General features: G+C 39.7%; 1 protein-coding gene across 1 annotated transcript; it reads left to right on the plus strand.

The window, feature by feature from the left end:
* Nucleotides 1-4,742: 4,742 nt before the first annotated feature.
* On the plus strand, nt 4,743-11,138 carry LOC6041392 (alpha-1,3-mannosyl-glycoprotein 4-beta-N-acetylglucosaminyltransferase B). Its single transcript, XM_038254641.1, has 9 exons — nt 4,743-4,963; nt 6,287-6,409; nt 6,472-7,167; nt 7,231-7,374; nt 7,433-7,563; nt 7,638-7,725; nt 7,785-7,998; nt 8,055-8,313; nt 8,377-11,138. The coding sequence occupies exons 2-9, from the start codon at nt 6,304-6,306 to the stop codon at nt 8,404-8,406; spliced, it is 1,668 nt and encodes a 555-aa protein (XP_038110569.1). The 5' UTR covers nt 4,743-4,963; nt 6,287-6,303; the 3' UTR covers nt 8,407-11,138.
* The last annotated feature ends 4,673 nt before the right edge of the window (nt 11,139-15,811 follow it).

Consider the following 15,811-nt stretch of genomic DNA (forward strand, 5'->3'; position numbering starts at 1 on the left):
TTTTGTTTACAAAACTTTTGAAAAATGGTTCAAACTGCAGGAAGTTATGCATAACTATACTAAAGGAAACTATGTACGAAAACCCAGCCAATTACTTGATCTTGAGGCTGATTCCAGTGACTGTAAAAATGCAGGGATCGAGTCTCCCTAAACGCACTTTTTTAAACAATTGATTGTAAAAATAGTATGACATTAAATTTAACCTCAAATACGTAAGGGTTTTGGAGTTGATATGTTTATCAAACAATTCATGTATAAACAATATTTTTTGAATATTTTTTGAGCGTTTTCTATACTTATCAAAACAAAGAAAAAAGATCTCTTGGAAGTTTTTTGGAGCACTTTTTAGAAAAATGTGTGTAACTCTATCTAAACATTTTTGATTTTTTTTCTTTGTTTTCTAATTGTTTTACCCACATGCTGACGAGATACAGGCTTGGGATCAAGTGTCCCCGGGGATCAAGTCTCCCCACTCTCCCCTACACAAAACTCAAATGATAGAGACGGGGTCACTCTTAAAACTAACTCAATAAATTAACATAAATATCACAGTTCTAAAATCTACGTGTGTATCGTCAGGTTAGGGAAGGGATTTCAGGTGATTAAGGAATCGTTTTTTGATTGTGTCACGGGAGATGTCAAAATCAAACAGATCTGAGCACGAGTTAAAAACACGACACATACTGGAAACCGGTTCGTTCTGCCCGTAGTTTGTGAGAGCCCTGCGGACAGTCAAGAACGATTGATTGCGGAGTACGCGAGGACGAGTGTTTATGTTTATCAGCTGCAAGACGGCAGGACAATCGATGGACGATCGAAGGAGATCTGCAACGAAGGTCGCCTTGGAAACGTCACGCCTTACTGTAAGAAGTTCGAGATTAAGCATTTTACAGCGCTCTGCGTAACTCTGTGGATTGGCGGGATCAGGCCAGATAATGTGACGTTGCGCGTACTTAACGAACTTCCGCTGGACCGACTCCACGCGTTGAATCGCGTTCTGGTAGATGGGAACCCAAACAATACAACAGTACTCCAAAGTAGAGCGGACCAACGAACAATAAACAGCTTTGAGACAGCCTAAATCCCGGAAGTTTTTAGCTATCCTAAAGATGCAGCCAAGAGTTTTGGAAGCCTTAGAGACTGTATACGTAATGTGGTCAGCAAACGTCATTTTGCTATCCAGCATCACACCTAAATCTTTCACACAGAAGGTCCTAGGTATGGTGGTGTTTGAAAGTGTGTAGTGGAAAGAAATTCTGGAGTTTTTTTTTGAAAAGGTCCAATAAATCAAATTTCCAGTTTTTACTTTTTGGGTGTTTTTAAAACCGCCTTGAGTCAGGGGTATTGAAAAACACCCAAAAAGCAAAAACTAAAAATTTGGTTTATTGGACCTTTTCAAAAAAAAAACTCCAGAATTGTGTTGTGCTTGCGTGTAAAAGAGATAACCGAGCACTTGGAAGCGTTCAGAACCATCCTGTTTTCGGAGCACCAGTTGGCGAACCGGTCGAGCTGCTCCTGAAGAAACTGGCAGTCGGCATCATTCTCGACAACGATGAACAGCTTGATGTCATCCGCATACGACAGTTTGTGACAGCCAGTGGTGTCACGGTTCGCTTATGAGCGTATCATAACCACTCAATCGACGAACCTATCGGGTGAGCGCTTATCGAACGCTCAGAGCGGCGGGTTTGAACGGTTCGCGAACCAAAATTTCGATCATCATTTGAGATTTCCAAAAAAGTTGAGATTTCCAAAAAAGTGTCCACGTTTGTGGATGGTCCCCAAGGTACTAGGGAGTCCTCTGTTGACCCAGGACATAATAACATAATATACAAAAAGTCTACCATACTCGCTGGAGCTATGCGGGTATGATCTGTTGTCAAAATCATGAAATGTTTTTCTCTGAGTGCTGTTTTTTAGCTCTTCTTGCGAACCGCTCATTGATGGTCCCTCTTACTCACATTCGCGATGAGAGAGCAAGGGTTCACGCGAACCACGGCAGGCGTTCGGATCGTGGTTCGCTCGTGCTTGGTTCGCAATCATGAGCGAACCACACTTGAGCGTCATGACGTATCGTTTGAACCACGATTCGAGTGAGCGAACCGTGACACCACTGGAGGCACAATAGCATCCCACAATTATGGAACAGGCAATTCGGAGGCAGTGTTTTGCTGCTATGAATGAAATAGTTTTGAGATGCAGTTTTATGTTTTAAAAGTACTACTTTTACTAGTGAAATAACAAGAGAATGTCCAAATAAAGGTCATAAAAAAGTAGAATCGACAGAAAAGATGCATTTGGCATGCTATTGACAAATTTTCACAAAAGTGTTCCGTATTTGTGGGCGTTCCGAAAATGTGGGATGACTGTAATTTTCATTACTTTTTTTTCTATTTTAGTAGTTTTTTTTTTAATTTTAGTAGTTCTCAGTCACCGAGCAAAAAATAAAACGAAAGAATACAGTGAGTCCAATATTTGTCCGTACCCCCCGTACGAAAAATATTTTTTGATATAAAAGTACATAAACTTCGACTAAAGTACCATGTTTTATACATCAATCGACGCGGGAGAATGTTCTCTTTAAGACACTGTCATTGGATTTGCAAAAAACTTTTTCTTAAAAAATACAAAAATAGTTTACTAAAAAAAGTAAAAAAAGAGGTCAAATAATTGTCCGTACCCCTAATAAAAGTACAAAATCTGATCGATTCAAGTGAATTCATTTATGAAATGTTGTTTCTGTGTCAAATACTAGTACCTCTAGCCAGTTTGTGACAACTTTGAACTTCTGATAACTTTGTTAAGTTAGTTTATATTAAAAATTGCTTTAAATTTAGTTTTTTTTTAAATAAAACTTACTAAAACATTAGTTTATAAGCAACTATTTTTATAAAATTGCTATTTTATGATGTAAGAGTCTCTATTGAATAAGTTTCAACAATATTTGTTCAAAATATACATTGTTTTCATCTTTTTTGCCTTTCTTACTAAAGAAAGGTATAGGTTTTACTTTATGGCTGGACGTCATTTTCATCTTCGTAAGTAAGACGATACAGCATGAATATTGGTCGGAAAAATCACCAAAAAATCACACTGCATTGATTTTCGACGCTCTATCGATTCATCTTCACAGAACTCGTCTATCTCCAACCCTCGAATTTTGAGAAAATAAATTCCGTGGAGATCGAGTGATGTTCGTATGTGGTAAAATTTTGCCAAATTTTGTGTCGCGTCGTTCTCAGCTCCCCTGAATCCGATTTTGATTCTTCTGAATGCAGATGAAAGCTAGTGTGCTGAACCTGGGCGAGTTGCCGCTCAAATTTCGAAATATCCATCTGTTTTCGGATGTGGATAGACTTTTCAACAAAATACAAAGTTTTCAAATGAAAATATGGTCAAAATTTTTCATTTTCATATCTTTTATTTATCTCAAAAATTGCATTTTTCGAGCTCTACAACCTTCCAAATTTTCATCCAGATTCATAATATGTTTCTGGAGTTAGAGCCGTTTGATTAACCTACCATAAGAAAAAAAATCCCTAAAAAAAGGTAAAAGCCCACCTGGTGACCTTCGCCAACATTTTTCGTTTTTAATTTTAACCGAAATTTCTTCTTCTAATTCTAATTTTATCCGAAATTTCTTCCTAACATCCAATTTCGTCCACTACAGCCCGATTACGAGTCCCTAGACTGAAATTTGAAATTTTAAATTCCCCAAGCAAAACATTCTGACCCAGGCCGATACAGAAATTCTCAGCACGGAAAGTAAAAATTTTAAATTTCAGACTAGAGACACGTAATCGGGCTGTAGTGGACGAAATTGGATGCTTCAAAATGCAAGAGGTAGGTTTTTTTGTCCTCTATCTGACCACCACAAAATTTCCCTCCGAGGGGTTAAACCGGTTCCGGGACAATCCGGATTGTTTAACGGTATTGTTCCGAAACAGTATTTTGGTCGAAAAATGACAATAAAAAAGATGAAAACAATGTATATTTTGAACAAATATTGTTGAAACTTGTTCAATAGAGACTCTTACAACATAAAATAGCAATTTTATAAAAATAGTTGTTTATAAACTAATGTTTTGAAAAATTTCCTTGTCCTGATAAAAAGTTTGACTAACAGGATATCGTTGCCAAATAAAATTACAATTACAATTACAATTACAAAAAAATAAATTTAGTCCAATTTTTAATATAAACTAACTTAACAAAGTTATCAGAAGTTCAAAGTTGTCACAAACTGGCTAGAGGTACTAGTATTTGACACAGAAACAACATTTCATAAATGAATTCACTTGAATCGATCAGATTTTGTACTTTTATTAGGGGTACGGACTATTATTTGACCTCTTTTTTTTACTTTTTTCAGTAAACTATTTTTGTATTTTTTAAGAAAAAGTTTTTTGCAAATCCAATGACAGTCTCTTAAAGAGAACATTCTCCCGCGTCGATTGATGTATAAAACATGGTACTTTGGTCGTATTTTATGAACTTTTATATCACAAACATTTTCCGTACGGGGAGGGGTACGGACAAATATTTGATTCACTGTATTTAACTTTAAATTGTCAAACATTAAATAGAAAAATTTTGACTGTTGACAATTATTTTAAAAGTGTAATGAAAAAGCAGATGGGAGATTTCTGGTAGCATAAGCATAACTTTACATTCACAATCGAACGTGTGTGAGTGAGCATAGACATATGATATAAGCATCAAACAGCTCAACCTGTCTATTGAGAGATCTTGATTGGGTGCAGCTTTTCAGTCACAAAAAGAAAAGCAAAACATTCAGATCAGCAACAGAACGAAAATGGCTCGAATTTTGGTTAAAAATGTATCTTAGTGCGCGAATAGTGTTAATAACTAGAGTGTATTACCAGTGAATAAAATGTGATAATAAGCGCGAAAGTTTATAGAGTGCCGATTTGAAATTCAAGATAGATTGAAATTTGCTTGGGTAATGTCACACTATTTTATCCATTTATGCATTTTGTTAAGAGTAAAAATACAATCTGAAGCTCGATTTCAACCTCAAGCAGTCTTAAATATAAACATGAATTGCTGTTAAGTATTTTGCATGAGTGTTAACTTGTCCTGATTAATTTGGAGCAAAATCAATTCTATGCTATGGTTAGGGCGTGCGTCATCGTGAAGAAAAAAGATGCACTGTCGATATAAGGACCTGTATTGATCAACATATGTTGTTGGAGTTGTGTTAAATTTGTTGCCAATGTGATATCGTTCTGCAGTGTATGCAATAAAATATAAATATTACACAGTGTGCAACTGCAGTGCGTACATATGATAATGAGTTTCAACCCTTCAACCCTTCTTATTGAACAATGAGAAGCCTTGAACAAAACCGCTGAATTGCTGCATTGAACAGTGTTTTCTCAAAATGAAGTACAAAAATTTACTTCCTCAGCTAATTGAAAAATATCGTAAGATTGAAGATATAAGTTGTACATATAGGTATGTGGAGATTGTAAAATCACAGTGCTTGGTGAAATGATTAGCACCCACCACCGAGCAAGTGTTGTTGCTCTTATTAGATTCTACCAACTTTCGAGCTACGGTCAATGCGATGCTAAGGGAGTGACTGTGGGCTGAAGGAGAACCTAATTATTTAAATGTTTTGATTTTTAATTATAATAATAAATTATATTAAATTAATTATAATCCAAATGTATGCTTTTTATTTTAAGCTATTGGAAAGGATTGATTTTTGATTTTTTTTGTTAATTAAAAAATGCATATACGATCATGTATTTTGATCCAGGTGGTAACAAAATATAGAATAGGGAATAAAGTTTCACTATTCACTCCTACAAGTTGAAGTACACGCACTGAAAAAAAAACCACAAACACCGTTGTACCTATAAGCTGCGATTTGTTGATTCAGTTGCATGTCTGTTAGCTAAAATGTTCTGCATATCAATGCTACTGGTAAAATTTGTAGAGTCAAGCCTTTGCAAAGTGAAACTCTTGACAGTAATAAGATAATTTTCAACGTTCAGTAAGTTATTAGAACAGGTTTTAGTTAGATATTAGTTTGGCTTAAACATTAAAATCAAAGAGCATTTAGCAAATAAAATTTAATTAAAACATGCGACATTTTTATATAGTCCAATAGGTTTTCAAAAGGCCATTTAGCTCATATGCGTTTTGTGGACAATCTAATCAGTATCGTAGCTATAACAAAAGATAATGTTAACTTCGGCTGACTAAGGGCCAATATTGTAGATAATATTTAGCTTCATTGACTTTTATTTTTTTCCAGACAAATACATAACAGTCATGAAGATGGGATTAACTTCATCGCCGCTTAGGCGTCGTAGTTGTTTTTTAGCTTTTATACTCTTATTGGTACCTTGTACGATATTGTTTTTAGTTTTAGGAACAGGTAAGCCTACGGATGTTTTAGCAATGTAATGTGGTCGAACTATGTTTGCTTGCTTTTTTTAGATTTTACTGCTGAGCAAACGATGTCACAACGAGTAGCCGAATTTCAAATGCGCATGCAATACCTAGAGTCAATGTACCGCGCAAAACAGGAAGATGTAGCGATATTGTCCCAGTACTTGGGCTTCTCGAATCAAAATGGAGAGACTTCAAACATGTCAATAAACTTAAATCTACTAGACGGATTAAGTGCCGACTCGCGATCTCTGATCCGCAACGTGTCAGCATCAGCCAAGTTGCCTGCAAATTTAAAATTACCAACGGCCTTTCATTTTTTACCACACTTACTTGACGATCCCGCGTCCTTAAGGCCAGCCTTTTTGCAATCGAAGAATCGGCAGGGTGTTTCCATTGTGTTTGGAATACCAACAGTTAAACGCGACAAACAATCTTATCTGCTTGAAACCGTTGATAATCTCATTGCGAATATGGACGAAGAAGAGCAAAACGAAACAATGATCGTAATTTTCATTGGCGAAACAGAGCAGGAATACGTAAACCAGGTCGCAAACAGCATCAACACGAGATTTCCTACGTTTTTAGAAAGTGGATTCATCGAAATTATTGCCCCTGCTGCGAGTTACTATCCCGACATGCACCGACTTAGGCAGACTCTGAATGATTCCGTGGAAAGGGTCAAGTGGCGATCGAAACAAAATCTCGACTTTGCTTATCTCATGGCTTACACGCAACCAAAAGGTAATTTAGTTTTAAGATACTTGAAAACATAGGACAGTTGAATGACTTTTTAACACCCAACAGGAGCATTCTATGTACAACTGGAGGATGACATCTTGACGAAGAAGGGATTTGTTACCATTATAAAGAATTTCGCACTGGAAAAAACTGCAAACAAGGAGCAAAGCCAATGGTTTGTGTTGGACTTTTGTCAGCTAGGTTTCATTGGTATACTTGTGCCCCGTTTCTCTCGACGAATCGAAGTATAAACGCTTTCTTTCTACAGGTAAAATGTTCAAATCAGCCGATTTGCCTTGGTTGATAACATTTTTCCAAATGTTTTATAACGAAAAACCAGTCGATTGGCTGCTCTATCACTTGATCTACACAAAAGTTTGCAGCGTGGAGAAAGATGCGGTAAGCGATCGAATTATACACAGAGTTGTTTGAAATCAATATAAATCTTTTCTTCTATACTTTCCCATGTATAGAAAACGTGTAAACAGGAAATATCAAAGTTATGGATACACTACAAGCCTTCGCTGTTCCAACACATTGGGACTACTTCTTCTTTGAAAGGTATTATTAAAACAAATCAAATTGTTGAAACTTGACTTAAAAATGCTTATCACTGTTAGGTAAAGTTCAAAAGCTCAAAGATAAACAGTTTGGCAAAATACCAACATTCTATCCGCACAACAATCCTCCCGCTGTTGTAAAAACTGGAATTCAGCATTATAAAACATACACACTGCAGAAGGCGTACAGTGGCGAGAGTTTTTTCTGGGGGTTGATGCCCCAGCCCGGAGATTTGATCGAAATAAAATTCAAAGATCCAGTCGTACTCAAGCGGTAATGAAAGTATTTAGTTGTTAATATAATTTCTAAAACTTTAAGACAATTTCCAGATATCTCTTCCGAAGCGGAAATTTTGAGCAACCATCCGATCGCTTCTACAACACAACTGTCGAGGTTCTCCCAACAAATTTGGCCGAAGATTCGTCCGTGTGGAATACATACAACACTACAACTGACGGATTCCTAATAATTGGCGCGTTCAATGACTTTGGCATTGCCGAGGGAGTGGTCGATCCTAAAATCGGCGAACTGAAAGAACTTCGATTGCACGTCTACAGTGATAGCCAGAACTGGGTGATTCTGCGAGAGGTAGCAAATGAACGTTGATGGTTAAACATATTCGCAGAATGCTATAACTCTGGCTTATTTCAGATCCTACTCCAAGACAATACCGTTCGGTGACGAAAGCGGTATCGCATTCTAGTCCAGCCCAATAGTCTTAATATGGAGTCGTTGCGCGACCCGCTTAAATGAAGTCAAATGAGTCTGAAGAAATTTCAACAAGAAATATCAACCCGTCATTTTCAAAAGAAACCCAAAGTGAATTGACGTACTATGTAAAGAAAAAGTATTAATTTTTCACGTTTTTTAAGAAATCAAAAAAATGCTACTCTAAAGTTACCGTGATTGTTAAGTGATTAAAAAATGTTAAATTTGTAAACTAAAGCACGAAACTTAAACTAATTACCACGTGACAAAGTGTTGATGCATAAATGTCGAGAGCGAAAACAATGTAGTATAGCCAGGGAAGGGTAACCGAACCTAATTATTAGTGTTTGCCGAAAAGTGCAATAAAAAGCAGACGTGTCTGGCCTTTAAATCGAAGGAAATTTAGAACGTCTACTTAAAAAAAATAACCATTTTGCCTGTCAAAGGACTTCTTTTCAATAGACTCTTTTGGTAATTTGATCCCAATATGTAGCATAATTTGTCTTTTCAAAAATCTTATTACAGTATGTAAAAAAAGTATTTACAACCCTTGAGCACTACGCACATTTTGTGATGAAGCATGCACACAATTAAAGTTTAACAGAAACCTAGTGCTACGTTTTGTTTAGAAACTAATGCTGAATATTTTGCTACAAAAAGCTCACGAAGAGATGTTTTCTATAAAAAGTTCTACAACAAATTAAACTTCAAAAATCAAAAACGTGCCAAAAAAGTTTGTAAACTTTTTTTTTAATTCCACGGTATGGCGGAAGCAAAATATATTATAAAACGAATGTTTTGAAATTATTGTAGCTGTAATAGTATAAACTGGAAAAAAGTTGGTTTTAATAAAAAAATATTTTTTTTATTTAGTACCAGGCGTCTCCATCAGTATGAAAAACATTTATTTTCTGAAAAACGCATTAATCACCGATAGAATATTTTGAATCGAACATATTCTTAATCAGGAAGATGTAACACAACTTTCTAGGCTTAAATCTCCCATGGGTCACCTCGATTTATAATGGTTTGCTTCCACCATACCGTGAAATTAGTTTACTAAAAAATATGTTCAACTTGATATTTCAAGCAATCGTGAACCGCGTTTTACTCAACATATTTACTAGGATGCAACAGAAATGACTTTTTTACCGGGCATTCAGCAGATGAACGGTGGACGTACAGAGCCTAAAATCCCAAAAAATGATTGGACGTAACAGGAGCTGGCGCTCCCTTGCAATCAAATGGATTTTATCCGTGATAGAACATTTTTTCAAATATGTCGATTTTTTTCACTTTTCAACATCACTGGCGTGTAGGCTCTAAATGTGTTCCAAAGAAAACAAAAAAAAATCAAAATATTTAATAAAAACAGTTATCCATTTTACCCCTATTTGCCCCTACTCAAATAAAATAATTTTTGATTACCATCATCAGGGTTCGCATGGGGTCTGGGGTGGTGAGATTAAGTCATACAAAAATACAGAAATGTGTATCTCACCCCAGCAGTTCATTTTGAAGCCAGTGAAAAACTCACCATGAAACAGCTCATTCTACTAACTTGATGATTTCATGTTATCCTCAGTGATATTCTTCGCCACATCGAATACATCTGTCGTTGATGAACGGCATATATTTGAAGCTCTTTCTTGGCAAGGCATCTAAAAAACCCAAGATTGAAAAATTAATGTTATTTTATTGAAACTGGATACAAGTTCACCAAAAGTTTCAATAAAACTATTAATTGACTCGTAAATCAAAATATTGGTAAAAAAGTATACTGCAAAAATATCAACACTTGGTGTCCCTCTTATAGAAATTTCAACGATTTTATAAATTTCATTAGGAGGTTTATCAATAATTTTAAAAAATCAGCTTTGAAATTCTCGATTTTACCAGATGAACTTGATAAAATACTGTAATACAAAAAAAATCCTAAATTTGGTATCCAACCATCGACAAATGTTGCAATATCAAAACAATACCTTAAATTGGTATGATACCAAATTTTGCTCTTACATAATCCTTAAGACAAATTTGAAAGGGATCAGAAATACCATAATTTGATATTGATACCAGATAAAGGTATCATTACGCATTTTCCTTGTTGTTTACCCATGCTAGGTACCCCAAATAGTCTGAAAAAGGATGGTCACAAAAAATACTAGTTCCATATGAGATGTTCTTTTTTGTTCGGTTACCCTTTCATCACAGATAAACAGACGTAAAGTTCTTAGTATTACAAATACAAATCATTTCAAAAACTCAAAATAATCTCAATACACAATGTGCACTACCCCGCTGTACGAGCAATGTAAAGTACGGATGTAAATGTAGCTTTGAGGGCACTCAGTTGATGTATCGTTTTTGCAAAGTGAGTTACGGCAAATCCACATCAATATGACGAGTTTTACATCTTTTTGTCTGTGGTGATAACACACCTAATAACACCGCGTGTAGCACTGTGAATGTTATTGTTACAACAACAGACTATACACTAAAACTAACAACAAAATTTCAATTGAAATTTTGTTTAAAAAAACATACTTTTAAGTGCTTATAAAGTATTGTCCATGTGAAGCTGCTGTACTTGTTTTTCTTATGCGATTCAATTTGTGAAAAATGTGGTGATAGAAATATTCCTAAAATAAATAAATTCTTTTGTTGGAAGTGCTTCTGGCCATACATTTTGTAAAATAAATAACTATATTTTGTGTTTTTTCTGTCTTATCACTTCCATTGTCTATGTAGTCCATTGTCTTTTTCTTCGTCGAAACCGACTACTTTATCGACTTCATTTTGCTGGGCGAGATAGGACGCCGTCTATTTTTAGACAATGACTCCGCACTTTTCCACTCTTGCACTTAAAAAAACCAGATGGCAGCATGATGTAACACCACGTCCCTTTTTCTGCTCCATTTCCCTGAGATCTATAAACTGATATGGCGGACGCCGTTGCTGACCAATTACTATTACCTGTTTCCATTTGTTCAGGGTTTGACAACGTTGTTGTTTTTTTTTTCAGCGCATTAATAAATGATTTTGTATAGTCACCCCTTTTTGCAAAAGTAGTGGATTTTTCGTATATTTTCTCAATATTGTTTCACGCTTTCGTAAAACCAAACTCAAAAAACACAGAAAATAAGAGAGCGCTCTTTTATTACGTAACGCAGTTGTGGAGGGGGGGGGGGGTGGAGGGTTCGTTGGCCGTATTACGCTTAAAATTTGAAATTTGTATGGAAATTTTGTGAAGAGGAGGGGATAAAAAATCCAAATTATTGCGTTACGTAATAAAAGAACACTGACTAAATGTGTATTCACTGGGATGTAACAAATGGGGCAATTTAGCGGAATATTGAATGTTTGGCCCTTTTGAAATATTAGTCATAATACAAAAAAAATCAAAATAATGTTTTCGAAAAGATCGAAAAATTTCACGGATGTTTCATATTTTAACATTGAACATCGGACTATTAGTTGCTGAGATATTGACATTAGAGAAAGAAGGGGTGGTTTGGGTGAGACTAAAAAACAATTTTCCTGTGTCTATTTCTTTTATTCGCTGTATCTCAGCAACCAGTGGTTCAATCCAAATTTCAATGTTTCTTAGACGAAATTGTAAGACATTTTCTGAACTTTTCGAAAAACAAATATTTTTAGGAATGGACAATCTTACTTTACTTACTTTACTTTTATTGGCGCTACACCATTAACTTGGCCTGCTGCACGATTCTCCGCCAACAAGCTCGGTCCATGGCTGCATGTCTCCAATTTTGCGGTGCACCCACACTTTCTAAATCGCTCTCCACTTGGTCCACCCACCTCGCAAGTTGCACCCCGCTACGTCTTGTTCCTACCGGCTCCGACACAAACACCAACTTCGCAGGATTGATCTTCTGGTTCCGTTGGCTCAATTGCTCGGCTCGTTTCGGCATTCTTGCAACATGACCGGCCCACTGCAACCGTCCAGCCTTCGCGACCTTCCGGATGCTTGGTTCGTTGTAGAGTTGTGCAAGTTCGTGGTTCATTCTCCGCCGCCATCCGTCGTTCTCATATACGCCGCCAAAGATGGTCCTTAGCATTCAACGTTCGAAGACGCTTAGTGCTCGTAAGTCCTCCTCGAGCATTGTCCACGCCTCGTGCCCGTAGAGGACGACCGGTCTTATCAGCGACTTGTAGATTGATTACTTCGTATGTAGGGAGAATTTCCGGGACCTTAGGCTCTTGTGAAGACCGAAATAGGCACGACTACCAGCGATGATGCGACTCCGAATCCCTGCTGCAGCTGTTTTCCGACGTCACCAACGATCCAAGGTACACAAACTCTTCCACCACTCTTAGCCCAACCTTCTCTGCTTCCCGCTTCAAGTCGGTGTACGAATCCGCAACCGCCTTGAACGCTCTGCCAACAATGTCCATGTCGTCGGCGAAGCAGATGAATTGGTTGGACTAGCTGAAGATCGTGCCCCGCATATTGAAGCCCGCTCGTCTCATAACACCTTCTAGCACGACATTGAAGCAGAGGCAAGAGATCCCATCGCCTTGCCGAAGCCCCCCAAGTGAAGTGAACGGGCCCGAGCTCCATCCATCGTCATCTTGATCAGTCTGATCAACTTTCCGGGAAAGCCGTTCTCGTCCATAATTTTCCATAGCTCTTCGCGATCGACTGAGTCGTACGCGGCTTTGAAGTCGGAACTTGGTACTCGCGACACTTTTGGAGGATTTGTCGCACAGTGAAGATTTGGTCGGTTGTTGATCTCCCCATGACGAATCCGGCTTGATAACTTCCAACAAAACCTGCTGCTATTGGCGATAGGCGGTTGAAGAGGATTTGGGAGATCACTTTGTAGGCCGCGTCGAGGATTGTGATGGCACGGTAGTTCTCACAATCTAACTTGTCCCCCTTCTTGTAGATCGGGCATATTACTCCCACTTTCCACTCCTCCGGTAGCTGTTCTGACTCCCAGATCCTGACTATCAGCCGATGCAGACAGGACGCCAGCTTCTCCGGGCCCATCTTGATGAGTTCAGCACCGATACCATCCTTACCCGCTGCTTTGTTGTTCTTCAGCTTCTTGATGGCATCCTCAACTTCCCTCATCGTGGGAACTGGCTCCTCTCCTTCTCCCGCTGCACCGATGAAGTCCTCTCTCCTGCCGCCTTGGACCCCTGCCTCTGCTTCTGCACCATTCAGGTGTTCGAAGTGCTGCTTCCACCTGTCGATCACCTTACGCTCGTTCGTCAAGATAGCTCCATTTTTATCTCCGCACATTTCGACTCACGGCATGAAGCCGTTGCGAGATCCGTTGAGCTTCTTGTAGACCAACCAATCGTTCCGTTGTCCTCGTTCCGCAAATCCCATGGTGCTTTCCGCTGCGTTGGTAATGGCTGCCTTGACGCTCATCCAGCAGTCCTCGAGGGGAGCTTCTAACAGCTCACCCTCCCCTGGCAACGCAGCATCCAGCGAATGCACGTACCGGGATGCGACTTCCGGTAACTTAAGCCGCCGCGGAGGGCGGCGGTACCGAACGCTTTTCGCCAGGGAAAGTCGTTGGCGCATTTTCACCATCACCAAATAGTGGTTCGAGTCGACGTTGGCGCCGCGATAGGTCCTGACGTCGATGATGTCGGAAAAGTGTCTACCGTCGATTACGACGTGGTCGATTTGTGATTCCGTTCCTTGCGGTGATCTCCAGGTGTACTTGTCTCGGAGGTTGTGCTGGAAGCAGGTACTTCGTACGGCCATGTTTTTGGAGGTGGCGAAGTCGATCAGTCGCAGGCCGTTCTCGTTCGTGCGTACGTGGGCGCTGAACTTCCTTATCACTGGTCTGAATTCCTCCTCCTGGCCAACCTGAGTGTTAAAATCTCCAATAACGACTTTGACGTCATGTTTTGGGCAGCTATTGTACGTCCAGTTTAGCTGCTCGTAAAATGCGTCCTTGTCGTCATCTTCGCTTCCTAAGTGCGGGCTGTGCACGTTTATGATGCTGATGTTGAAGAAACGGCCCTTAACCCTCAACACGCACATTCGGTCGGTGAGCGGGGTCCACCGAATCACGCGATCGCGCATTTCGCCCAGCACTATAAAGGCTGTCCCCAGCCTCTTTTTCTCGCCGCGGCTCTGGTAGATTGTACAGCCGATCCTTGTATACGCTTGTACCTCCTCCGCGCCTATCCAGCCAACCTCCTGCAGCGCTACGATGCTGAACTTGCGGACCCTCAATATGTCGGAAAGTATGCGGAATCCGCATTGCGGATACTCCCGTCAAATTTGAGAGACCTGCAATTCCACGTCCCGAGCTTCCAATCGTGGGACCTCGTAAGAGGTTCAGTTCCGTGCCGATTGGTCCGGCTCGCATCGTGTGCTTCCTGCACTGGTGTTTTACGGCGGGTTCGTGTGGCCTGCACCAACCCCCTGTCTCGCCAGAGGACCATCGTGCCGGTACTGTTTACAGTCAGCCGCCCCTAAACTGGGGTACAGACGCTGTTTCAAGCCGCCCCTAACCTGGGGAACAGACGCTCGGAGGGGGGGGGGGGGTTCTACCACCTTCCGCAATGAGCCGCCCCGAACATGGGAAACAGACGCTCACGACGGGGATGGAAGATCGAACTCCTGGTTTTTGAGCCGCCCCTGACCTGGGGAACAGGCGCTCAAGGGTGGGGGGATTGGTCACTAACCACTGCTATAAGCCGCCCCTAACCTGGGATACAGACGCTTACGGGATGGGGGTAGTCACCTGGTTTTCGAGCCGCCCCTAAACTGGGAAACAGACGCTCGACGGGTGGGGCACAAACAAAAAGGGAGGGGGTACTTGCGTGCACGCAGCAGATCACTCCTCTATAATCCACTTCCACTTTTTTTTATTTATTTTTTTTCCCAACTTTCATGCTCTTTTTTTTTATTCGCACCCAGGGTACAACCCTGTTCTGGGTGTTTCTTTTCCTAGCACACTTTACACTGCTACACCATCGAAGGCGACGGCATAGACACAGCAAGCATTCTTCGCGGCTTCTCTTTCACAATGCACAGTACACAGAACACAACACACGGTGACGACGATGACGATGACGGCGTGACACATGTGTTTGTTCGACTGCGACGACTTCTTCACTTATTTTGTCCCGCACGGGCCGCACTTTCTAGGATAATTCCTAATTTATTGCGATTGCCGGGTTACAACTCCAGGTGCCTCCGATTCACTCCGTATCCCGACGGCGTTTTATGGACACTCGCGCCGGATAAGGACCGGAAAAGTTTTTTTCGAGAAAACGACGAGCTTAGTCGAGAAACGCGCCCGTGCTCGAACTCACGCACACACGCTGTGACAATCATGGACAGTGCACTTAGTCAAAAAATTGTAAAATTTTACATAAAAAA

The sequence above is a fragment of the Culex quinquefasciatus genome, chromosome 2 (assembly GCF_015732765.1).
Source record: "Culex quinquefasciatus strain JHB chromosome 2, VPISU_Cqui_1.0_pri_paternal, whole genome shotgun sequence".
Classification (NCBI taxonomy): Eukaryota; Metazoa; Arthropoda; class Insecta; order Diptera; family Culicidae; genus Culex; species Culex quinquefasciatus.